Source organism: Pleurodeles waltl, chromosome 7, assembly GCF_031143425.1.
Source record: "Pleurodeles waltl isolate 20211129_DDA chromosome 7, aPleWal1.hap1.20221129, whole genome shotgun sequence".
Lineage (NCBI taxonomy): Eukaryota > Metazoa > Chordata > Amphibia > Caudata > Salamandridae > Pleurodeles > Pleurodeles waltl.
Genome location: NC_090446.1, coordinates 1338862132 through 1338889018, shown reverse-complemented (window position 1 = coordinate 1338889018; position 26887 = coordinate 1338862132). Strand labels below are relative to the sequence as shown.

Sequence of the window (26887 nt, the reverse complement as noted above, 5' to 3'; positions counted from 1 at the left end):
CCTCTTTCATGAATACTAGAGCATTGCAAAACAATGTACTAACCACCGTCCACGACTCAGCTACCTATCCTATCAATTGTTTATTTTATGCTGGTCTTTGACCCCGTACAGCGATATATAATTATATATATATATATATATATATATATATATATATATATATATATATATATCAAAAACCAGGATAGATCTTACCGTTTGGCCAAACATTTTGGGACATACATGGAGGAGACTGCAGCACTTTGATATTTTATGGAATTAAACTGATCAAATTAGGTCCCAGATTAGGTGACAGAACATCTGTGTTAAGACAAATGGAATCCAAAATGATATTATTGTTGGGCTCAGAGAATCCTTGGGGACACAACCTTGATGTTGAATTACAAGTGCACTTATGAAGAACAGATGGAATATAATTGACACGTTTATTAGGAAAGATTAAGATTACGTTTCTGCTACATTTACTTTGTTCCGGGTTATCTAGACTTTGCAAATAATGGGCAACGAAAATTGAGGCTGCTTTAATATAGTTCTGATTATTGAGATTGAGGAGATAAGTGGATAGTACCAATTGTGAGGGCTGAATGGTTTACAAGTCTCTTTTTCTATATATTTTTATATTTTGGGGTTTTAAAATACCAGTCTCATGCACTTTTTATCACTTTTTGCACTTGACACTATGGGTTATGCCATAGCTCTACACTACAATAGGAACCTACTGACCCAGCCAGTTAAACCTATAGGTGCTGATCATAATAGGTGGTCCATTCAAATTGTGAGGAAGAGATAGAAGACTATCTGAATCACATGACAATTAATAGGCCATTCTAGATATACGTCACAGATTAGATATGACAAGATCAATTCTCATTTAGAGAGTGAGGCATCACATATACCCCAAAATGGATATAGGAATATTGATGGACATAAGCTGTTATATGATGCGCTAATGACAGAGTAGACGACTTTGAAATTCCATAACCAGAGTATGCACAGGGCAAGATATTAATATTAAAGAAATAATGGATATCCATGACACAGAAGTGTGTTGATGTCTAGAAACGTATTGTCCGTTTTAGGTCATTGGTTAAAGATCATGTGACTATAACTTTGAATGGAACTATGAAAGAGGTAGAAATATTAATGTATATATATATATATATATATATATATATGTACAATTTTACATTATTATGTGAGAAACTCAACATTTCACAACCATATCATGCATGTGACACTTTGATATTTGACATATAAAATAGAGTTGATGTTTACTTTTTCACTATTATATATGGGCTTGGTGCCGATAATTATGCAAATATATGTCTTAATGAAATATTTACCAAATGTCTTTATATATATATATATATATATATATATATATATATATGTATATATATATATATATATATATATATATATATATATATCTGCATTTTTTGTATATTGTCATAGAAACTGTGTCACTTTATTTAAGATCTAGGACAAAAAAGAAATAGATAAAACAAAAACTAAAAGGTTGGACATGGAATTTGAACACACATGTATGTAATTACTTTTGCACAGTTGGATAGGGATTTTAATATGCTTTAATATGCTTCTGACGTGCTTATGTTTTAATTGGGGCAATTATATAATGCCTCAGTGACAATAAGTTGCACAAAACCTAGTAATTTTACATACAAGTCATAATTAACATCTTTAGATGGCCACCGGTTTAGTTAGCACCATTGAGTAATCAACACTGATGAGGGACCAGTATGTGCATTTGTGGAGGTCTCTATGTGGGGTGGAAATGTCCAGTAGAAGGCGTCAGCCGAAACGTGTAGATATTTGCATTTGGATAACAGCATGGACTTTGCAACGTATTCTAAATAAACAGACAAGCACTCACAGATTAAGACAGCATTCATTTCTTCTATTGTGTTGGCACATGTGGAAATATTGGGGGTTATTACAACTTTGGAGGAGGTGTTAATCCGTCTCAAAAGTGACGGATATACCACCAGCCGTATTACGAGTCCATTATATCCTATGGAACTCGTAATACGGCTGGTGGTATATCCGTCACATTTGGGACGGATTAACACCTCCTCCAAAGTTGTAATAACCCCCAGTGTCTGGTTTGGTGCAGCCGTACACACACACACGCACTCGGTAAGTAACTTAACTATCCCAAACCTCCTGCATATTAAAATGTTAAATGTCCTTTTGCTGAGAATACTAAAGCAATTGTCTTTCGGAAAGATAAAGCTCTGCTGCTGGTATGTAACTTATCGACAAAAAATATTTTGTAAATGATTGCTTAAGATCTAGATCTTAAAAAAAAAAAAATTGAGTTTAAAACCAAAACATGGCTACCTCGAAAAAAGTGCAAATACAGTACTGGGTTGTACGCAGTGTGACAAAAATACATCACCTGCCAAGATACAATAGAATGACTACAAGAGACCTAAACAAGGAGGCACTGGATTCGGAGGGAAATGGGAGACCGGGAGAGACTTAAGGAAATAAACAACTATTTGTTTGGGGAAGGGAAAGGCATACACGTGGGGAAGATGGGATCGTCTTCTGGTAGAGGAGACAAAACAATGCAGAGAAAAGGATACTGCAGGAATGGGAAAAGAAGGGGGCTCAGGATGGAGAGAAAAGGATTAATTTAAGCAGGCAAATAGATGGGTAAAAACACAATGAGTAAAAACAATATTGTAAGTATTTCTAATGCTAAAGAAACAAAACCATGGGGTGAAGGTAGATAAATACGACTTGATGGATAAGACACTGGAGGAGTCAGGAAAATGACCTACCTTTATATCCTCCTCTCTAGTGACATCGCAGCGGACATACAAAAAGTTTTCCCGGCCTAGGGTCGTCAGCTCTGCCTCCATCTCCTTGGCTGCCTCCTCTGCAAGACAGGGAAGAGATCTGCATCAGTGAAGGTTGGAAGGAGATACAGTGATGGAATGACATTCCTATAAGGATTCTAAGCAGGGCTTTGTGCTATCGTGAAAGCATGGGGGGATGTGCCAGCTAGTGCTTCTCCAAGCGCTCCACATAAAAGTAAGGAACGCATTAAGAATTACGCACTGCTCTCCCATCATGCACAGTAATGGCCTGAGCACTTTGTGTGGAGCAGAGTGGTTTATCTTGATCACAAGAAGCAGGATAGAAAGCATTAAAGTATAACTACAGATAAATAGGAATATCATTGCATATCTTTACCTTCTCCACCTGTGTCTGTCTCCCAGAAGGCCTTCACTGAACCCTGTCAGCCAGGTACTCCTCTCCAGGCATTCAGCAGATAACCGAAGTCTAAGTCTCAGTGGCCAAGCCATTGAAACCGCACCCACTATCCACAAACAACTCATGGTCCTCCCAGCAAACATCTCATCAGCCCACTTTATCATAGGATCTCAAGCGGTTATATGTCGGAACCACGGGTGCCTAAACCACCGTGGCTCAACAACGAGGTCGGAACAACGCCCTCGTTCTAAACATGAACGCCTTTACCACAAATGCGTTTACCACGATTTTACCATTGTAAATGCATTCCTGGTAAAGGCATTACCATTCACCATGCGCAACCCAGCATGCTTCCACCCCAGCCTCCCACCCCACCCCTTAAACCTAAACCCTGACCCCCTCTCCACCAAACCCTAATCACCCCCAGCCCCCCACCCCAAAAACTAAAAATACCTTGAGTCCCCACACCGCCCCTAAAACCTAAACCCTGCCCCCAAACCCTAATCACCCCAGCCCCCGACCCCAAAAACTAAAAATACCTTGAGTCCCCACCCTGCCCCTAAAACCTAAACCCTGCCCCCCTAAACCCTAATCACCTTCAGCCCTCCCCCAAAAAAACAGCTCCAGTCCCAGCCCAACTTACCTCCTCCTTAACCCCGTCCACTCCAACTCCCTTCTGTACCTTAACCAGGCATCTATGTTGTTCAGACTTGCGTAGTTAAGGTACCAAAACCAGGGAGTCATGGAAAACGAAAGCGTTGTTTCGCTTTCGTTTTTCACAACCTCGTGGTTCCGGACTCGATCTTCCGGGTGTTTCCCATCTCAAGTTCCTTTGGGCACCCACAAGCTGGGCAACTGAGCCACTGGCAATTGGTGATCAACAAATGCATAAACCAAAGCAACTGAATTGCTTTGACTGCATGATCAGGGCATGTTGGCACCCTGTTCAAATGGAGCTTCTCCTTGGCCTGTTTAAACTGGTCCAGGTAGAATGTGCACCAACCCCACAAAAGGGTACAGATTCTTCAAAGATTCATACCCTGGTGGAAGACTCGAAGGTGCAGGTAATACTCTGGCAGAGGCACTGGTTACTTCAAATGTCTGATGGGCCACATTATTTTAACTTGTAGGCTTTGCATCTCGGTTAATGAAGGTGGTAGCCTCTTCTGTTTTTTTTGTAGAAATCTTACTGTTCATTTTCCTCTTTTCTTACCTGTTATTTGAAGTTTGTCTTTTTATCTGAGCTTTTAATTCCCTCAACCTCAAGAAGTAATACCTGACTGCTTGGTCTCGCTACCCTACACGGGTGTATCCGTCAGTAGTCCAGTAAGTGCAGCGGCACCCTACGTGTGTAAGAGACCTGCTGCACCGGAATTATGTCCACCTCTGACAGACATCTGAGATGGCAGAGGTCCATATCTCTAGCTCAGTTTAGGTCCATCTCTTGCGGCACTACCTCTCCTCCTGAGACTGACAATTCTGTAAAAGGACCAACATGGTGCCTTATCCTGCTAGAGTACGTTACTATAGTGGCTCTGAAATACCAGTTGTAAACGGCGGCAACCACACAGGAAACTCACCACTAAGCACTGGCAGCCACAGGACCCCAACAGAATGCCTAAGAGTTTCATTATCACAAAAACATTAGGAATTTTAAGACAGACTGAACTGATTATATAAAAATGGACATATATATTTAAAAGTGTATATCAATAAAAAATAAAGGAAATGTTAAATACTCTGCTATTTATGAGAATACGGTAAGTGGTTGAAAGAGGTTCCCTGTACTAAGGGAATTAAAAAAAAGCCACCTAAAAAAAAAAGGGGTGACCTTAATGGAGGATCTGAGGACACGTGTGTGACTACAAGACACGGGTTGGGCCACTTACCTTTTGCACAAAAAACGACCCTCGCTCCATGCTTCACTGAAAAGGAAAGAGAGCGAAACAATGTTTAACATCACTAAGCCTGGCGTGTGAGTAAGATTCGCTTCTAATACAACACACATGTTGCTACCGTTAAAAAAAAAAAAAAAAAGGAAGTGGAAAAAAACAGAACAAGAGAAGGCAGGAGAAAGAAGGAGAGAAAAAGGCAGCAAACCATGGAAAGAGAGAGAGTAGAGAAATATGAGGAAAAAGGAAGGAACGTGAACAGAATGAAAGATGAGTCGGATATAGAGAGAAAAGGAATTGTAGAAAGGGATGGGTAGACAGGGGAAACAAAATGAGAGGAAAGAAAGAAACAAAGAGAGGAAAAGCCATAAAGATGGGCAAAAAGTTGAAAGAGAATGGGAAGAACAATAAGGAAGAATAAAGACAGAGAAAGATAGAGGGAGAGACACAGGAAGATAAGACACATGCACATCTCTACAATCCAGGAATACTAAAGGGGTTGAGAACCACCCTAGACATTTTGTCTCCAACCAGTAGCACCTCATCAACTAGTGAGTGCTAGTAAGCTGCCCAAAGAAATAGACAACATACCAGTGACACCCTGAATCTGCTCACCTCAAACTTGTTGCTTTAAAATACTTTGTCCCTTTCTAGCCTGGCATGGATGGCACTGTGCTAATCCTATGCCTAAAACTTTGGTAGAAAAACAGGCATTTGAGGTGAGCAGATTCAGAGCATTGCTGGTGTTGTAGGGTGCTTTATACAGGAGCTGTTCTCCACTTAAACATGGGGACTACCCACAGTTCTCAGTTTCCTTTTTTGCATAATTAATGCAGCACTGAAAGTGTATTGTTTATACACCCACAAACACACACACCCTCCCACCACCACCACCACCACTTGGGGCCATTGCTAAGTTAAAACATACATGCCTGATGGTTAGTGCTTTAGCAAAAGAGAAAGCTGACCATGCGAGAAGGCGAGGGCATTACTAATGTTAGGATAAGCATACCAGCAGGTAGTAAGTGCAGCAAAAAGAAAGAGTAAAAGAAGGTTAGAGCACTGCTAGAATGAATAAAGGGTACTTGCAGGCAGGCGAAGGCATTGCTAAGCAAGTAAAGGCTTACCTGCAAGAGGTGAGTGCATTGTCATAGTCAGCAAAAGCACACCAACAGGGAGGTCAGGGTTTTGCTAAGTGAGTAAAAGCGCAGTTCACAAGAGGGGAGAACATTGTTAAAGTGAGTAAAAGGTTACTTCAAGAAGAAGAGAGTACTGTTAAGGTGATTACAAGCTCAACTGACAGCAGGCGAGGACATTACCGCAGTGAATGGTACCACGCGTGCAAGCAGGGAGGAGCTTTGCCAGTAATAACTTATGTTTCTTATGGCACCAAGGGCCTGATTACAATTTTGGAGGAGGGTGCTAATCCGTCCCAAATGAGACGGATATACCACCAGCCGTATTAGGAGTCCATTATATCCTATGGAACTCGTAATATGTTTGGTGGTATATCCGTCACATTTGGGACGGATTAACACCCTCCTCCAAAGTTGTAATCAGGCCCTAAATATTTTACTTTTGCCATTTCTAAGATCTCTAACCAAAAGATTCTACCTAGTACCCAAGTTGTGGTACTCAATTTAACTAGGTAACAAAGATGGAAGTCTTAGACTGTCTCACCAGGATTTGACCTGGTCAGCTTATTTGCGAGGTGGGAAAAAGACACCTAATGTGAGTAAAAGTTTACCTGCAAGATTATTGATAAACTCAGGCATTTTCTTTTGTTTAAATTAGCATAATGTTTTGTAAATCTATTGTATTCTGCGTACTTCACCTCATTTTTTTTCTATTACGCTTATGCGGTTTTGTGTAATTTTCACTCACAGGAGAATCGTTCGAGCAAAAACTGTTGAACTGGATGTGTGTCGAGGTCGCACGTGCTGTTAAAGCAATGTTTGCGTGTGACTTTACAAAATGAATGGAAACATTGAGCTGGTACCTCTCATGACTTTGTACACGAGGCCATAACTCCCATAGTCATTACGCCGATGGCCGCCCAAGCATTTTTTGCAGAGTATTTGTAATTCCGCAATAATTGCACATAGAAGAAAAAGGACTATCCCTAATAAAGCACATAGAATACCCCAGGCTGGAGAAACCTGTAGGAAATATTAGAAGAATCACCCTTCAAGGGGGTGCACACAGGACTTTTAGGAAGTAAGATTCCAACACAGCCACAGAACTGACCCTCTTTAGAGTATTTCGTGTGTGCTTAGGTGTCTCAGGGGCCGGCTGCTGTCAATTTGAGTTACTCGTTTTTCACCTAATACCACTAAGTACCGCAGGACACACCTCTATGCGTGTCTGACCCCACTTATGGGCTTTCCAAGCCATAGATTTTTGTGTAACTATATATTATATTATTTGGGTACTGACATCGAGGGATGCACTGAACCACATATCAGTATTCGGGAAATCATTATGTAGTTGACAAACATACATTGTTAACTACACATCTGACGCACTCACTTTCATTATCTTAGCTTTTACAGGTTATTTAATTAACCCGGATTTTCAGCATAGCTCAATTAAAGCATACAACCAGGAAATATCAAACTATCAATTTGGTTTCCATTTTGTTACACAGAGAGAGAGTTGCACATGATGAAGTGTCTTGTCACGCCCTCTCCTCCTGCACACCAGTACTAACAAAGCTGTACCTTTACAGTCACCAAAATGTGCAAATAGCTCACCAAAAAGGAGAAAGAAAAGAAAGCAGGACATGCAACTGGAAGTCTGTCGATGGGTTCATTTAAATTGTGCCAATGAACACAGTTTCTAACCATCTGCCTGCCCTTAAAGGGACAGCAGAACCCAGAGTTGTGTTACAGAAATGAAATACTTACATAATGAACATGAACGAACATCTATTACTTATGGAGCTTATATCTTAGCTGAGGATTACATATCTTAAGAATTTAAATGAAAGAAACACTAATCAAAACAAATGTTCTGCATGAGCAACAAAATATCAACATTTCAGCAGAAACCCTAAAAGTTAAACACTTGCAACTCCTCCCTTGTCAGAAGCTATTGTGGGGTCAGAGTCTTTGACTTCTTGGCCCTCTTTGGCTGTCTGACAGTACACCATTTCTTTCAGAACAGAAACAATGATGACTTTGGAGTCACTGTAGCCTATGGTGCCAAATGGTGGCAGCTGCCCAGGCCCTGCTCAGAACATACACCTTGAAGTAGATAACTGGGAACTCTAAAAAGGGGTGAAGACCCATCTACCCCGATCTACATGCAGACCCTAATTTCATAATATGGTTGAGCACAAACTTCGAGGTTTTACCCTATACAATTCTTCTATGTTTTTGAGCCTGGCTTGAAAAGTTGTGCTACACATACGTTCTTGCCTGCCTTGTGTTTTTCCTGCAGCGAACGTCGATGTTTGCGAATGTACCAGAGGTGCTCCATGTCTTTACATTGCATTTATTCAGCAGAGTAAGTGGTCACACAAGGTGGTCCCAGATCCCTGTTTTGCTTTTCTCTAATGACAGAGCTGGAAAACTCATACACTGACAAAAACATCTCTGGAATGAACTTCTTAGTCCAAAAAATACATTTATTATTTCACTACATGAGGTTCCTAAAAGGAGATTAGCATGTTGAAAGCACACGTTTAAAAATAGTCACGGCAATGAAATGAAAACATATCAAACGATTCTCCACTGCAATATACACAGCAAATATATGTATCTAGATTATAATGCAAAGCAAATAATTAATACAAATGCATTAACGTAGGGCCTGTCAGGTGCTTCATCTTTCTCATGCCAGCAAGCCGATGACCCCATTCGACTGCGAAAGAGAGAGAGCTCCACCCTCACGGGAAATCTATATGAGGCATCCGACGCCTGAATCCTGATTGAGGCCACTGACTCTCTCACTGTCGCACTGGGTCTGTTTTTATATCTTAAAAAAACAAAGGAGCTTTCTGGAAAAAACCCTCCTTTTGAGATTCAAACATGCTGGCTAGTTTAGGTATACTTTGAAAATAAGACGTTGGGGTTTGGCCACAATCCCAAGATGTCAAGTCAAAACAAGGCTGTTCCCTTCCGTGTGAGTGCATCCTTATCAACCAAAGCCCTTGGTGAGAAAAAGCACGAAAACAAGACAGAATGCACAGTTTACAATGTGGAAAATAACTGGCAGCCTTTAACATGGCAGTGTCTAATGCTACGATAAAGTCAATAGGCAGAATGAATCTGAAGCTAAACTGAATACAAAATGTGTGAACACTGATGTGACGGTGAGCAGCTAAGCCAAGTGCAAAGTGGTGCAACACAAAGTCAGTGGTCAAAACACACATTTCATTACAACCCCCAATGAGGATTGCTACTGCCCCGTTAACTCATCTCCTACAAGGTAAATGTGGTACTGGGAGCATAATTACAGTTCAGGGATACATGCCTTTTCCATCTAACCCTGTTGAAGGATTATCTACTGGATCTCATTGAGAAAGGCTCTTCAACCCCTCACCCTCTTAAGTGAGGTCCCTTACCTATCATGAATTGTGAGACGCATGAGTGACATTCGTGTGATATGTGTGTGTGTGTCTGTGCATGTTTCAATGTAACTGACTGAACAGTGATGCCCATTTGGGATATTGTATGCATGAGTGCTCAAGACAGTGTCACCCTACATTTTGCCTACTGAGAACAAGACAGTCTGCACATCCCTGTGCTGACACTCCTTTTTTGGAAACAAGCTTTAGCTGATGGATGCTGTGGGTGAGGGGACGCTTCCTATTCCTTTCGTTACTAAAATGAAGTTTCCCCTGGTAGAATAAATCCACCTACCGCCCCCTCCCTCTGTTGACAGCTCATGCATAGTAACTATGACCTTCTGTTGGTGCTCTAGCTCAATCAACAAAAACACCCAGGGAAGTTCAAACTGGCCTGACTTGGATCCCAAAATCCTGAAAAAACCTGTGAAAACTGGGCAAACAAAAGAAGCTGCATGTTTCCAGATTGGCAGAAGAGATTTCAATTTGAAAAGAGAAAACTTTAAATCTGCTCAGGATTAACAACACGGTCACTAAAACTGAACCCAAACTGACCGCCAACAACTCAGTAACTTTAACATCATCTGGATAGCGAGGTGAGTATTTACATCAGTGTCTGGCAAACACATGGTCATGATCCCAATTTTGCTGGCTGATTGGTCTCAGTTGGGTCAAGGCAGGATTCCTAGAGACCATTGCATTAGTCCAAAGCAAGGGTCATGCTGATACATAGGTGCTTTCCTGCTAAGCCACTGGCGAGTCTGAACCATGAACAACCTACTTCTCAATTATGTATGAAATGGTCTTTGGACATCCAAGTAGATTCTTCTTAGTACCAAAGACCATTAATGTTGGATCACGGTTTGCAGAGCAGAAGAAACATACAAGTGCCTTGTAAGCCATTCCAGAGAGCTGTGACAAAACACATGTCAGTATGAAGACTGCAGCAGACCTGTCAAACACGTTGTGGAAATTTGTATGTCAAGGCCCTAACATAATCCAAGAGTACCATACACGAACAATCCAAATAAGTGAAAATCTCAAAATAAACAAGCATTAGCAATGCCAATAGGTCTGGCTTTAAAGAAACTGTATGTGTAATGTGGAGCATTAATGTAGATAGCATGGGAATGGATATTTATTTATACGGAAGCATAGAACCGTAGAAGAACATTGCGGTAATCTACAAGGTTAGGTGACAGTTGTACTTTCAAGCTAGGCTTAAAAATCCATGTAGGTAAATAACTGTCCACCTTCCATTTGTGCTACTACCAGAGAAAACAGTATAAAGCATAAATGATCTACTTATCTAAGAGCCTTTAAAGAGCACTGCAATGTCAGTTGTGTGCTTCTGAAAGTTCAGCTGGATAAGTTATTAAAATTATGACAGCTGTTTGGAAGGAGAGCATTTGTTTTATGGAAGTACACAACTTCTGCCCAATCAAAACATTTACTCTGGCTACCAACATGTGGACGGAACCAAAGCCTCTCTCATGGTGATTCCCACATAATTGTCTGGCATCAGCTACGCTGTCAAGCCAGACCATTAAAATAAGATTAATCTTTGTTACACTACTCAAGCTATTGTAACAAAGGCAGAAAAGGAAGAGATTATAGTTTAGGACTCCCAAAAGTATAGGTCATAAATATGAATATATGCCACACTGTACCCTTAGAATGCCCATGTACGCACTTTTCCAGGTCCACTGAGGCCAAGGGGTTTGACGCCTTCACACCACTGAATACACTGTACATCGCCAACATTTCTAAAGCTTCAGACCAGTTTGGACCTTTATTTGCCTTTGAGAAAAGTGAACTCTGCTTTACCTTGATGCCATTTACAAGACCCCAGGTCACAACTCTCTTGACACCAAGATTCGTGGTGCCCTAAAACATAACAAGTAACTTTATTTTGGAGGCATCCATGTTGTTGGTTTGGTTGAGTTTTAAGAACAAGAGCTTTGATATTTATAAACTGTATACCCAATAACTAGACCACTATGTCGCTGAGATCTCTATTGATGAATACAGAGGTAATAGAAACTGAGGGCCAGGAACATCATAGCAAGATTGCTACACAGTATGCCCCCCACACACCACATTTTTTAAAAAATAAAACTAATATCTTAGACAGCTCTTTCAAAAATTACTTCTATTTTAGAGGGTTCATTAGAATAAAGCATTCTCTTTCTCTCACTTCGCCCTGACCTTCCAATACTCCGAGACAGCAGTTCGGCATTCACCGTGTCACATAACAGTTTCAAATCTCCTCTTACACCCACTTTCTTTAATCCTCACGGCTTATCCTTCAATCACTCAACACAGTATGATCATATCGGCTATGGGTCCCACAGGAGTTTAAGACCCTATACTTCCTCGGATAAAACAGAGATGGTATTTGATATTTAAGGCCATCTAATACAGGCGGACATTTAACTTCCATTATGCTTGTTTCTTGTAACATGTGGAAGTATTTCCAGCGTCGCCTCGGCAAATCCAATAATGTAGACAAGGATCCCTTTTTCCGATGGATGCTATTGCTTGTTTGGCCGTATGCTTTATTTGTATTTGGTCACTTTTCTTCCATGTGTGTGGGTCTCAAACCTATAATGTTAGTCACTGAATCTGCAGGAATTAGGTAACCAAACACTTCTTCGATATGACCCAAGATTTCCAATATGCCCACCATGCACAACTTTCTTCCCACACCCCACTCACTAGCATTGTCAGTACATACTGGGTTAAAATTTAGTTTATTTGGTGTTTGCTAAAAATAAAATGTTAATTTTTAGAGAGTTTTCCTATTTTGTATGCTGCATGTTCATCCCGCCGTTACCTTTATGAAGTTTGCCATTGGTTTTGTGTTATTATCTTATACAAACGATTCTCCCTGCTATCCATTTAGAGCCATCGGTGTATGGCTGGAGTAATATTGGGTTGTATATTTGAGATAAGCCTTCTAGAGAAATTGTACCTATGAAAGTGACTTGTCACTGATATTCGGTTGTGGGAAGAGAGATTGTGAAGGAGAAGCTTGCAATAATGTAACCTCTCACTCTTGTCAATGACAAAATCTTTTTCACAAGTGTCAAAAGATATTTAATCATTCCTGAAATTATCACTTAGCATGCCACAGACACCCTCTCGCTATTCCTGGAAGGCCTCACCCTCTAAGACAGGTGTGAAACTAGGACTGTGATGTTTGGGTATTATGGGGAAGTGAACGTAGTAATTTTAACATTTTGTGACAATGAGACCCATTATTATGGGAGGGAAGATTACCTCTGCAGCATTGTGGAATGTCATAAAAATGCTTTCTTGTCTATGGGACATGATTCTTCCTACAACTACTTGTCCTGAAGAAAAAAAAAATCGTGTTCTTTTTGGTGCCATGCCATGAGTTGGGAAAAGATGGCAGTGTTAATATGTTAGAGCTCTGACAATAGCATCTCTGATTATGCAAAGGCTCAAATTACATCGAGCTTTGTATTTCAACAAGGCTCTGATTTCACCACCTTTGTGCAAACCTTCTCACCAGGGCTGGAAGTAGGTGATAAGTGATCATTAAAGGATTATTATGCACGGAGCGTGCGAGTACACCCACAAAATTACATATTAACATACACCAACTCCTGTCCAAACTATTCCCGCACTGGAAAAGAATGGAAATGGTCCCCCAAAAAAGACAGAAATATACTTTTTGCCAGGGCTGTGAATAAAGGGAGTGTAGGTAAAGTGAATTAGCAATTGCTCAACAGATTTTCACATGGCCAACAGTGGCAGCTGGTGACATATGAAAACGCTGGAGCGCTATACGAGCATAACTTGACCCGTTATTGCAGACCATCAGTTACATTACATTAATGAAATCAAAAAAACATTTTACAAAGAAAAATTTAATGTTTAACTTACCCTAGCCTGCAGCACGTCCCAGCACGATCTCAATGTTCTCCAGTCTTTGACTGCAGAATCCTCCGAGCACGAGGTCTCAAACCACAGATTGTGAACTAGATTTATTCTGGTGCTTTTTGGTTCCCTCCCAACAGGAGCACCATCTGAGGCTCTATTACTAGATTTCTTGATGATCAGACACTGCTTTGGTTGATGTGGTCTCCTTCTAAATTCCAACAGGGATCCGGAGGGTCCAAATCTTACAATCCCTCTGTGCTCCTTTCACTTATTTGTTGATGAAAATGTGGCTTCCTCGTCCTCAGTCGCTGGGCTTTCCACTTTTTATGGTGGTATTACTGCAGCTCCAGTGGCACCTTGTGGTTTGTGCCCAGGAGCTATTTATTCTTCAAGCCCAATTACCACCAAAAGGCATAAGTTAATTCACATTTTGCTTCCCTTCAAATTGGATAGGAGATAGTCTACGGATGACCACTCCTTTGGTGGGACCTGTTGGGGCCCGTCCAGACACCGTCACTCGGCGACAGGTGCTTAATTCATTTGAGCTGCTGCTCACCCCACCAGGGTACAATAGGTCGAAAATGGCTGATGCGAGTTCCCCAAGAGAGACGTCTGAACCTGAGATCTGTCTTCATATGATCTGCAGTCTCCCTGCTCATTAAAACACTCCTCACCCATTCTTATGTCCTGCCTCAGTGTCAACAGAACTTCCCAGGCAGCCAGGGTGGGATCGGTCTTGGGAACCATGTTTGCTCTGATGTTAGTTATGCATCCCTGCCTCCAACACAACTGTATTCTTTTTATTTAATAACGCTAGCCAACGAGCTTACATCTGTTAGGAAAGATAGAGTCGTCAGTCTCAAAAGTTACCGTGGTTGCAGGCCTGCAGCGTCATAGATTTAATGTTAAAAAAAAAAAGTACTGCCTAGCATGCAAACGCTATAAAAGCGTTTGGGCTTGTATCTGGGCCTCAGATTTCGATACGTGTAATTTTAAATTGTATTTTTTTGTCTGGGACTAAAAGCCCTGATATATGATCAGATACACGTCAGCAGGGCCTGTGTCCGGCGTGAGAGACACATACAGAGTGGCGCAGAGGCGGCCAGCGTCGTGAGTGGCCAGTGCGGCTTGCAGCCCTGGCCGCCTCTCGCTTTGCCTCTGCCCATTCCCTTGGGCGTTTCTTGTCCTAAAGATGTTTCTTTTTAGTATTTTATGGACCTCATTATAAGTGATACACATATGTACCAGCTCTTCCCCACCCCCAGAGTTAACCCCACTGGAGTACGGGTGACAGCACTGATGGGGAAAGGCCAGCCCATAGGAAATTGGACCGGAGGGTCCCCTAAAAAACATCCGGGGGAAATCAGTGATTTTGGATCCGATTCCTCTCATAATGCCAGTATTTCCCATCAATGACACAAGGAGATTTCTGCTGCTTTCAGTAACTGAAATTTCCGTAAGAAAGTGAACAGTACGGCAGGGTCCCTGCAGATCTCTTAATTGGGATGGGTTGGTTATCGCCCACATTGTAGCTAAGAGGCCACTGGTAATGATAGCCCCCTTAAAGTGCAGTTATTTCAAAAAGGCCCTCAGAGCTTTGAAGAAACATAAATATATCAAACGTCAACTGTCTTTTGTGAGATATGAGCATGTAAACATTTAGGGGGTCATTCTGACCCCGGCGGGCGGCGGGAGCCGCCCGCCTGGAGGGAACCGCCAGAAGACCGTACCGCGGTCAAAAGACCGCGGCGGTCATTCTGGGTTTCCCACAGGGCTGGCGGGCGACCGCCAAAAGGCCGCCCGCCAGCCCAGTGGGAAACGGCCCTCCATGAGGATGCCGGCTCCGAATGGAGCCGGCGGAGTGGAGGATGTGCGACGGGTGCAGTGGCACCAGTCGCATATTTCAGTGTCTGCAATGCAGACACTGAAATACAAAGTGGGGCCCTCTTACGGGGGCCCCTGCAGTGCCCATGCCATTGGCATGGGCACTGCAGGGGCCCCCAGGGGCCCCACGACACCCCTCACCGCCATCCTGTTCCTGGGGGTTGGAATCCCCCATGGCGGCGCACCAAGCTGCGCCGCCATGGGGGATTCCCAGGGCAGCGGAAAACCGGCGGGAGACGCCGGTTTTTCTGTTCTGACCGCGGCCGAACCGCCGCGGTCAGAATGCCCAAGGGAGCACCGCCAGCCTGTTGGCGGTGCTCCCGCAGTCCCCGGCCCTGGCGGTATTTACCGCCATGGTCGGAATGACCCCCTTAGGGTCTTATTCACAAAGGTAGTGCGGAGACTCCGCCCTCGCAACTTTACTACTCGTAAATTACCTTAGTGAACTGGACACTTAATATAAACTACCATTCTGTTGGACAGTTTCTTAATGTCTTCCATAGACTGTACACATGTCAACATACAAGAAAGAAAGACTTAAGAAAAGTTTAAACAAGCATTGGTATAGCCAACGGGTCTCGGCAATCTGAGAGCTATAGGGGTTGTCAATGTCGCTGTCCTTTAGCCATGTGTTACGGAATGGAGTGGATGTATATTGTGTTGACTGGAATTATGTGGGCTGGATTGGGAATATCTGTTGTGGAATTGTGTGGCGTGGAAATTTATGGTGTGGAGTTATGTATAATGGAATTGTGTGGCATGGTGTGCAGTGGAACATGGATAATTATGTGGGATTGAGTGTGCTGCAATTATGAGGAGTGGGATTGTGTGTCATGGAGTGCAATTGTGTGCCGTTGAGTGGCATGTAGTGCAGTGGAATTATGTGGTGTGGTGTTGAATGTTGTGGCATGATGTGGAATTCTGTGTTGTGATTTGGACATATGTGGTGTGTAGTTGGAATTGTGTTGAGTTGAATTATGTGGCTTGATGTGGAATTATGTAGTGTGTGTGGAAATGTGTCGAGTTGAATTGTGTGGCATGGAACTGTGTGGCTTTAGTGAAATTATGTTGAGTGGAATTATGTGGCATTGTGTGCAGTGTATTTATGTGGATTTGTATTATGTGGCACAGAGTGGATTTATGTGGTACTGAATACAGTGTAATTAGGTGGAGTTGGTGCTGAGTGGTATTTTGTGGAGTATAAATATGGAATTGTGTGGTGTTGTGTGGAACTATGTGGAGTTAAATGAATGCTGTCTATCTACTGCAGTGCTGAGGGAGCCGCCTTCTTGAAAGGTGAAACAATGTTGTTTTTCTTTTCTGTCCTCTCATCCCCCCGCCCCGAAACTGGCTAAAATATTGTGAATGGCATCCAGCAGCTGTTTCTGCTCCCCTGCAAGAGCGTTTGAGTCTTTAGATAAATCCAACCACCTGAAGCCGGAGTCATGTCCTCTTTGATGTTTTAACGTTCAAGTCATTATTTTAAACTTGCATTATACACAGTGTAAGATAGGCTGCTACACAATGCGCAAAAAGATAACATGTTGCTTCCAAACAGGGCCGGCCTTTAGCATGGGGGAGGTGGCCCCATGCTCGGGGTGCTGATGGTCAGAGGGGCACACATGCCTATGTGTACAGGCCACACAGCAGTCGCTCACTGATCTGATTTTGGTAAACTGCCTTTTAATCATTTTTCCAGCTGCTCGCATCCTGCTTCTAAAACAATCTCCTCCCTGCCCTCCTTTCCTTATCCTACTCCCTCACCAGGCCCCTCACCTTCCATTTGCTGCTGTTGACAAAGAGGTTCATGGAAGGTGAGCAGGAGAAAGAGAGATGTGTGCTCAGAGCAGGCCCTTAACTGAGTGAGTCAGTGACTGACCTGTGAAAACAAGTCACCTACGAAGCCCATCAACAGCATGGGGCAGGCAGGAGAGAGCAGCACACTGCCAGGGAGGTAGGGAAGGTCTTGGGTAGCAGAGAACTCTCCATCCCTCCACAACAACGTTGCTTGTCTTTTTTCTACTAGGTAAAAGGCATACACAGGATCAGTGGGGTGATAGGGCTTAGGCCCAGGGTCAGGTCATAGCTAAAAAATTGCTCAATGCTCATTGTGGGCATGTATTACATTCTGTATTTTCTTTTTGCAGTGTGGTACTTGCAGTTTGGTTTCCACTGCTAAGTACAGGATACTCATTTTCAGGATGCAAATTAAAATATGTATTTCCTAAGCTAACAGAAGCTAGGGAAATATTTTATTCAAAGGGTACAGGGGCACCAAAGTTGGTTTCACCCAGAGCACTAACTATGCAAAGGCTGCCCCTGCTTCAAAAATGTTGTTTCTAGTAATACCCAGACTGGACATGATGCATTTCTCTTATACAGCCTTCCCTTAAAGCAAACATTTCACAGCTCAGCTGGTAACTCCCTTGCTCCCTCCCATTCCTGGCAAAATACACATAAATAAGATTTTGGCTTCTTAAAACCTTTTTACAGCACATACTTGTTGGCAGTCTATGCTCGCCACTGCATGCTTCGGCAGATGGAGACCCGCAACTTCACCAATGTGAGCTTCTGTTACAGTAACTCTGAAAGCTCACCACTGTTTTTAGAATTAAGATGCAAAGCACATATGAGAAGTAAGTTGGATGTCCCTACAGTACGTTGCAACAATTATTTTCTTGAGTTGGTGTGCGCAGAGCTTTGCCTCTAATGAGGGAAGTGGCCATGATTTACAGCAACTATGCTCTTTGTCAAACTTAACCAGTGTGTCACTGCACAGAATCTCCATGCTGGCAGGGGCTAAGTGCATGATGGAGACACTGGAGTCCTTGTTACACTCACCATGCCTGGCAGGCCTCCCTGTGTCAGTATAATGATAAAATAGAAACTCTCTGGATGACCTTAGGTTATCTGTCTCCTCTGCACAAGCTACTGCCTGTGGCTCTGTAGCATATGAAAACAAGTGCCTGCAGCTGAAGCCCTGTTACTCCTTTGTGAAGAGTGGTGGCTGCTGATCTGCCCAAAGCAGAGCACTCCATCCAAAGGAAAAGACATTTTGGTGAACACAACATGTTCCTTTAAACATATATGCCAAGCTAAACGTACTCGACTCAAACAAACCCAAAAACTTGCAGGCACTTACATGAAAAGTGATTAGAAGATCAACATCTGTCGACATGACCATTTCATCTGCATTCCATAAAAAGCTGATTTGTTCTGCCTCAGCTCCCACGGGCTGCTGTTTGCATTTCAAATTTCTCAGGCTATGCCAGGCTTTTTACTCCGGAGTACAAGCGCAGGGCACAATACGGTGCCGATGGGGCGTATGCATATGCAGGATGAATATATTTACCAAAGGAGGAGGAGGAGGAGGAGGAGGAGTTCAGCAAGTGACTCTTTCCACTAAAAGAAGAGAGTAGCTGCAGTGCGAAAACCTCCATTCTTCTGCTCCCATTGCTTAAACAGCAAGAGTAAACACTAGCACTGTCTATGGTGCTTGGAGCAAGGAAGAGCACACCAACATCAAACAGGTTTTTGAGTGTCCTTGGTTGTAGCTGCAGCACAAAAGCCTCCAATCTCCCACTCCCTTTGTTTAAAGAGCAAGTGAAAACACAAGCGCTCTTTACAAAGTTGCTGGAGCAAGTGAAAACATAGCACTCCTTAGGGCGGCTCTCAAGCCAAAAAAAATAATTCCCTAAAATTGTGATAAAATTATAGCAGTAGAGGGATAGCGTACTTAGTCTCTGCTCTCAGGGAGCGGTAACGACAGGAAGAGGCGTGACAAAAGCAGACCTTGGGTAAATGGGGAGAGAGAATAGTAGAGTTATGATGGAGTCAGCAAATAGGAAGCCAATGGGCAGGATGAAGCCCATGAAGTAGCTACAGCATGTCTCGGGTAGAGACAGCGCATGCGCACCGTATAGGACCAAGACCGAAAAACTACTAGGAAGCACAGATTGTTGTAAGGCACAAGTTTTGTTACAAAGGGGGTCATTACAACATTGGTGGTAAAAGGCGCTTACCGCCATGCAGAAGACCGCCAATACACCGCTGCGGCCACGGTAGACCGCCACAGCTATGACACACATCTCGGAATCTGCCGAAATTCAGACACCCACACAACACCGCCACACCAAAGGTCAGTGATAAACATGCGGAAACAAATCCTCCACCTCCACGCCAACAGAAACACGCCCATGCTATTACGACCCACTAATCCACGCGGCGGTCATTCAACCGCGGTATTCCATTGGCGGTACACACCGCCGCGCTCAAAATACACACACATCTACAAAACACCGCCACATTGGACATTTCGAAATACACACACCTGAAACACATACACACACCACTCCCACACACCCAACACAATATAAAACACACACCCACATCACCCACAAACCCCTACGACCAGAAATTCTGAAAGAAGGCCAGAGAGAGAGCACAGCAATTGACAACCCCATCACACAGAGGCACACAACACCATCACCCACACAACATCCAAGCACAAAACACCACACACCATTACACTCACCACACTCATCAACACATACACCACCCCACACCTCACCCACACCACCCCATGGCACGCCAAAGACACCCCCGCTTCTCCGAGGAGGAGCTCCGGGTCATGGTGGAGGAAATCGTCCGGGTAGAGCCACAGCTATTTGGCTCACAGGTACAGCACACATCAATAGCCAGGAAGATGGAGTTATGGCGCAGAATAGTGGACAGGGTGAACGCCGTGGGACAGCACCCAAGAAATAGGGAGGACATCAGGAAGAGGTGGAACGACCTACGGGGGAAGGTGCGTTCAACGGTCTCCAGGCACAACATCGCGGTGCAGCGGACTGGCGGCGGACCCCCACCTCCTCCCCCACAACTAACAACATAGGAGGAGCAAGTCTTGACCATCTTGCATCCTGAGGGCCTCGGAGGAGTCGGTGGAGGATGGGACACTGGTAAGTCAAATCTTAACTATCATAGCCCCCAACCTACCTGCATGCTGTCACACACCCCCACCATCACCCCCTCCCCTATCACTCCAAATCCTCACTAATGTACCCATAACACAAACCACCCATCCCAACACCAAGCCCTGCATGACACAACTACGCATGGTCACCCCTCACTAAAGCATGCTCACTGCACATACCCATAACACCCCCTAACCATCATCACTCAAGCCCCCACACAGGAATGCTTGCACTGGGGTTCACACACACACACCCCCCCATTGCACACCATTACACACACATGCAATAATCATGCTCTTGTGCCCCTGCAGGAACCCGAAGGACCGTCACCACACCAGAGGGTCCAGACAACACCACTCCACCCCCAGAAGAGGCCCACAGTGACAAGAGCAGCACTGCCCTACTGGATCTTGATGACCAGCCCGGACCATCGTGGGCCTGAGGACAGTCGGTTCCCCTTGCACAGGCACAGCCCAACACCGACCTTCCACCCTCTGGTAACACCAGCACAGCACCCACCCAGCGGGCCCAAACCTCCCTACCCAGGACAGGTCAATCAGCGGTGTGTCCACCACTACAGGGCACCCAGGGTAACCCACCACCCCAACAAGAACAGGGACCTGGGGGCAGTGGTAGTGGGCACACGGTCCAGGGGACGGAGGCCCAGGAACATAGGGGAACTGGGAGGGCTGCTGTGCGACAGAGGGAGGACAGGCCAAGGGAACCAACTCTCCATGAGGCCCTATCCTCCATCATGGGAGCATACCACCACTCCCAGGAGACGATGGCGACGGTCCTGGACAAGTTGCAGGAGACCCTGCGTCTGCAGGACGAACTGTATTTGGGGTTCAGGGAGGAGCTCAGGACCATCAGCTCCGCCCTGGGCACCATCGTAGGGGTGCTGAAGGACCTACAGCAGACCTTGAGGGACACCGTGGCACTCCAAGGGGCCCCGGACACTAGCCACGACGATAAACTGCCCACCACCTCTGCCGGCGCTAGTGGACAGGACGTCCGCCACAGGACAACCACACCAGCACCCCACCCCCTGCAGACGGACAACCACCAGGCAAGCGGTCCCTGAGATCCAGGAACAGGACAGAGCAAGATGGCAAAACCCCCGCCAGGAAATGAGACCACCCTGATTGTCCTCCCACTGTCCCACTTTGTTACCCTGTCCATATTCGAACTGCCCCAGCTCCACTTCCTATGCCCAGATGGGCAGTGCACCTGTGAGACTAATAGACTGGACTCTGCCATGGACATTCCTCCACCATCCCCCATCACCATTTTACAACCCCCCTTCATTTTTTGAGCACTTAAATAAACACCCTTGAAACACAAAACAATCTGGAGTCAGTCTATGATTTGGTACTTTGTATTATCAATGACAGTGTCATAATGGCTGTACCACTGTAAGGCTAACATACCTTTGCCACACATCACAAGCCCTTGAAGGATGCAAGCAGTTGACACATAGGTTACCACACCTGTGAAACCGTAATGGAAGGGTACAACTCAGTTAACAAATAGTGATTGAAATCGAGGAACAGGATAGAGGTAGACGTGTGAAAGTTAATGTAATGTTAAACCAGAAAATGTTCTCACCTGTGTGTCACTGGAAATATTGCTGTGTGACTGACTCCCTGTTGTCGTTTTCTTCTTCCTCAGCTTCATCCTCATCACTGTCCACAGGCTCCACACCTGCTACAACACCGTCATCTGGATCATCCTCCTGCAGAAAAGGCACCTGGCGTCGCAATGCCAAATTATGGAGCATGGAGCAGGCGATGATGATGTTGCACACCTTCTTCGGTGAGTAGAATAGGGATCCACCTGTCATATGGAGGCACCTGAACCTGGCCTTCAGGAGGCCGAAGGTGCGTTCGATCACCCTCCTAGTCCGCCCATGGGCATCATTGTACCGTTCCTCTACCCTGGTCCTGGGATTCCTCAGTGGGGTCAATAGCCAGGAAAGGTTGGGGTAACCAGAGTCGCCCAATAGCCATACACGGTGCCTCTGGAGCTTGACCCATCATATCAGGGATGCTGCTATTCCGCAGGATATAGGCGTCATGCACAGAGCCAGGGAACATAGCATTTACCTGCGAGATGTACTGGTCTGCCAAACAGACCATCTGGACATTCATGGAATGATAACTCTTCCTGTTCCTGTACACCTGTTCACTCCTGTGGGGGGGGACCAGAGCTACATGGGTCCCATCAATGGCACCTATGACGTTGGGGATATGTCCAAGGGCATAGAAGTCACCTTTGACTGTAGGCAAATCCTCCACCTGAGGGAAAATTATGTATCTCCTTACATGTTTCAGCAGGGCAGACAACACTCTGGACAAGACGTTGGAAAACATAGGCTGGGACATCCCTGATGCCATGGCCACAGTAGTCTGAAATGACCCACTTGCAAGGAAATGGAGCACTGACAGCACCTTCACGTCAGGGGGGATTACAGTCGGATGGCGGATCAGTGACATCAGGTCTGGCTCCAACTGGGTACATAGTTCCTGGATAGTGGCACGGTCAAACCGGTAGGTGACGATGACATGTCTTTCTTCCATTGTCAACAGGTCCACCAGCCGTCGGTACACCGGAGGATTCCGCCATCTTCTCATATGTCCCAGCTGACGGTGCCTACGAAGGACAACAGCGAAGAACCAGTCACTATTCCTACAGGTATGTACCCACAGTTACACACAAGACTACACCAGACACAAAACCCTTCCTGTAGGTGTGTTGAGTGTAGGCCTAGCTATGTGTGACGCAGTAGTAAATGAAGCCATGTGGGCCCCTGAAATGGCGGCTGCCTGACCTCTAAACTGGGACAATGGGATTGTGGGGTAACTGCGCTGGCGTTGCACACAGTCGCGGTAGGCGGTCGTAGACCGCGGCGCAATGCTGCATTGGTTAACATTGGACCCTATGGGTCCCAGGAGCCAATGAACAGGTGCGCCGGCGGTGATGATGCGCACCGCCGCGGACGTCACCGCCGCGGACACCACCGCCATTTTCTATCTGTTCAATCACTAGATACCTGACCTTCGACAGGAGAGGACCTACACTGCTAGTGCTGCTGTGACCTCGGTCTGGAAGCGACGATGGCTGCTGCGTCTGGGGAAAGGGCCCCTGCCTTCACTGCACAGGAGTTGGAGAAACTTGTGGATGGGGTCCTACCCCAGTACACGCTACTCTACGGTCCTCCAGACCAACAGGTTAGTACACAGGGAGCACGTTGTATGTGGTAGGCCTGCGTGGAGAGGGCTGGGTGGAAGAGGGAAGGGGGCAGAGTTCATAGAACATTAATGCATCGGAATGAATGGGCCACATGGCCAGAGTAGGGAGGGGGCCACTCACATTGACAGTGCAGTTGGTAATGACTGTTCCTCTTCCCTTGTGCATGTCATGTAGGTCAGCGCCCACCAGAAGAGGGACAACTGGCGTGCCATCGCCAAGGAGGTCCGGACCCTGGGGGCCCACCAGAGATGGGGCACCCACTGCCGGAAGAGATGGGAGGACATTCGCCGCTGCAGCAAGAAGACGGCGGAGGCTCAGCTGGGGATGGCCTCCCAACGTGGGAGGGGGTGCCCGTCGCACCATGACCCCCCTGATGTTCCGGATCCTGGCGGTAGTCTACCCGGAGTTGGATGAGCGCTTGAGGACATCACAGCAGACACAAGCGGGTGAGTACAACCTCATTCTGCGGACTTTGCGTGCAGTGGAGGGGTCTGGGTGGGGGAGGTGGGCTGTGGGTGTCCCGAGGCCAGGGTGCGTTAGGTAGGCAAGGCCCCTCCGTAATGTAGGCCATGTGGCACTCAACCCCACCTCAGCAGAGTGCCAAGTCGAGGTATAGTTGCCCCTGTGGCATCCATGTGCACAGATGTCCACCATTGCCATGTAGGCCATAACACAGAAATTGCGTGTGCAGAGTGCAGGAGCACGGCGTAATGCAGGGGGCTGCTGCGTCTGTCTTTTCCGCCAACGGTAGCGGAATGCCATGCACTAAAACTCTCTTTGTTCTGTCTCCCCCCCTTTTCCTGCTCTCCCTGTCCTTTTGTACATCAGCATCAACAGGCGGAGGTACAGTGGCACCGGAGCACGAGGGAGCTGCATCCCACTTGGCCATGGAGGGCCACACCACGGACTCTGAATGCACCAGTGGACGGAGGGCGAGGGGAGCTTCACGTCGGCCACCGGATCACCAACCAGCGACACGGACTCGTCCGCCGATGGGAGCTCCCCTGTGGTGGCAGCACCATCTGTGCCCCCCACTTCAACAGGTACAGCTGCCACCTCCCCTACCAGCACCGCCCTCCCAGCAGCCCCTCCGCGTTTGCCACGTGCCCGCTCACCCAGGAGGGTGGGCATTACCTTCGCCCCAGGCACCTCAGGCCCTGCCCCAGTCACCCCTGCTGCCCTCAGTGAGGCGGCCATTGACCTCCTCAGGTCACTCACTGTTGGGCAGTCTACCACTGTGAATGCCATCCAGGGTGTAGAACGAGAGTTGCCACACGGTAATGCATTCCTGGAGGGCATTCATTCTGATCAGGCTGTCCTTCAGCGACCCCTGCAATCTCTGGCCTCAGCACTGACGGCAGCCATTGTCCCTGTGTCTAGCATCCCCCTCCAACTTTCTCCACCCAGACCCAATCTCCTGTACCCCAGCCCATCCCAAGCACACCTACAGACCAGCATGCACACAAGTCAACACACAAAAGTAGCTTAAGCAAACATAGGCACCACACATCCCACAGGCACTCACACAAGCATCACACCCATACAGACACAGCAACATCCACTGTCTTCACTGTGTCCCCCTCCTCCTCTTCTCCCTCCTCCCTCCCTGTCTCGTCTGCATGCACCACATCTACAGGCACCAGGAATCGCACCAGGACACCCAGCACCACAAGCCGCTCACCTGCACTCACCACCTCCACTGCCATTTACACGTCCCCGGTGTCCTCTCCCAGTGTGTCTGTGACGCCCCTTCCCAAAGTACACAAACGCCGGCAATCACTCACCTAACATCCATCCACCTCACGACAGCCTCCAGTACCTGCACCTGCACCTGCACCCAAAACAGCTAAAGTGACACCTCCGACAACCACCTCCTCTTCCAGACCGCCTCCAGCTACCCATCCCAGTGTTCGTCAGAAACTGTCCCTCTGTAAAATTGACCTTTTTGCCCCCACCCACCCCCCTCCAATTCATCAGTCCCGTTGTAGCGCCTCAGCCAAAAAGCCTCCAATACCAGTGGTGCGTGTTCAAGGCTTGTGGAGTGCACCGGCCACTAGGGCAGGCAGTGGGACCCGGAGCCAAGGCACTGGCAGCCCACCCCCTGTAAAGGCTCTAAAATTGGAGAGTGGACGACGGGACCGTGTTAAGACTCCTTGTGGGACAACAACTGACATGGGTTCGAAGGGGATTGGTGAGTCAGCTGTGACTCCAACAAAGGTGGGGAAGGTCCAGAGGAAGTCTGCCCAGCCTGTTGTGAGTGACACGGCGGAGAAGTGCGCCATCATTTCCGGCGGTCCAGACACAACCGCCAGCACCGTCATCACTGGTCCAGAGACCACCGCCAGAGTCACAGCCCAGGAGGGCTCAAGTATCGTCACTGGTCAGGAGACCACCGCCGCAGTCCCAGCCCAGGAGGGCTCAAGTATCGTCACTGGTCAGGAGACCACCGCCGGTGTCACAGCCCAGGAGGGCTCAAGTATCGTCACTGGTCAGGAGACCACTGCCGGAGTCACAGCCCAGGAGGGCTCAAGTATCGTCACTGGTCAGGAGACCACCGCCGGAGTCACAGCCCAGGAGGGCCCAAGTATTGTCACTGGTCCAGAGACCACCGCCGGAGTCACAGCCCAGGAGGGCTCAAGTATCGTCACTGGTCAGGAGACCACCGCCGGAGTCACAGCCCAGGAGGGCCCAAATATCGTCACTGGTCCGGAGACCACCGCCGGAGTCACAGCCCAGGAGGGCCCAAGTATCGTCACTGGTCAGGAGACCACCCCCGGAGTCACAGCCCAGGAGTGCCCCGGCTGCCACAGCCCTGCTGGGCAATGATGGAACGTCATGCCACACACCAATGCCCAGTGTAGAGATCGTCATGCCACACACCAATGTCCGTATCAGAACCGCCATGTCAAAGCACCGCTGAACAGTCCAGAACCGCCATGGCAAAGCACAGCTGAACAGGGCAAAGACCGCCATGTCAAAGCACCTCTGAACAGGGCAAAGACCGCCATGGCAAAGCACTGGTGAACAGGGCCAAGACAGCCATGGTGAAGACCGCTGAACAAGGCAAGCACCATGTAGGAATGAAAAGGCCGCCACATCAGGCATCCTTATCCCATGTGCAGCTGGGACAGTGACAAGACATGAACTTTCACGGGGAGACT

The 26887-nt window shown here is 46.4% G+C and overlaps 1 protein-coding gene across 2 annotated transcripts in view; it reads right to left on the bottom strand.

Annotated features, from left to right (window-relative positions):
* HSD17B14 (hydroxysteroid 17-beta dehydrogenase 14) overlaps window positions 1-26887 on the bottom strand; it is a 104323-nt gene that overhangs the window by 55916 nt on the left and 21520 nt on the right. For both annotated transcript variants that reach the window (XM_069200702.1, XM_069200701.1), the window contains exons 2-3: window positions 5133-5168; window positions 2808-2905 (exon numbers count right to left, since the gene is read on the bottom strand). In XM_069200702.1, the coding sequence (XP_069056803.1) occupies window positions 2808-2905; window positions 5133-5168 (134 nt within the window). The remainder of the gene's footprint in view (window positions 1-2807; window positions 2906-5132; window positions 5169-26887) is intronic.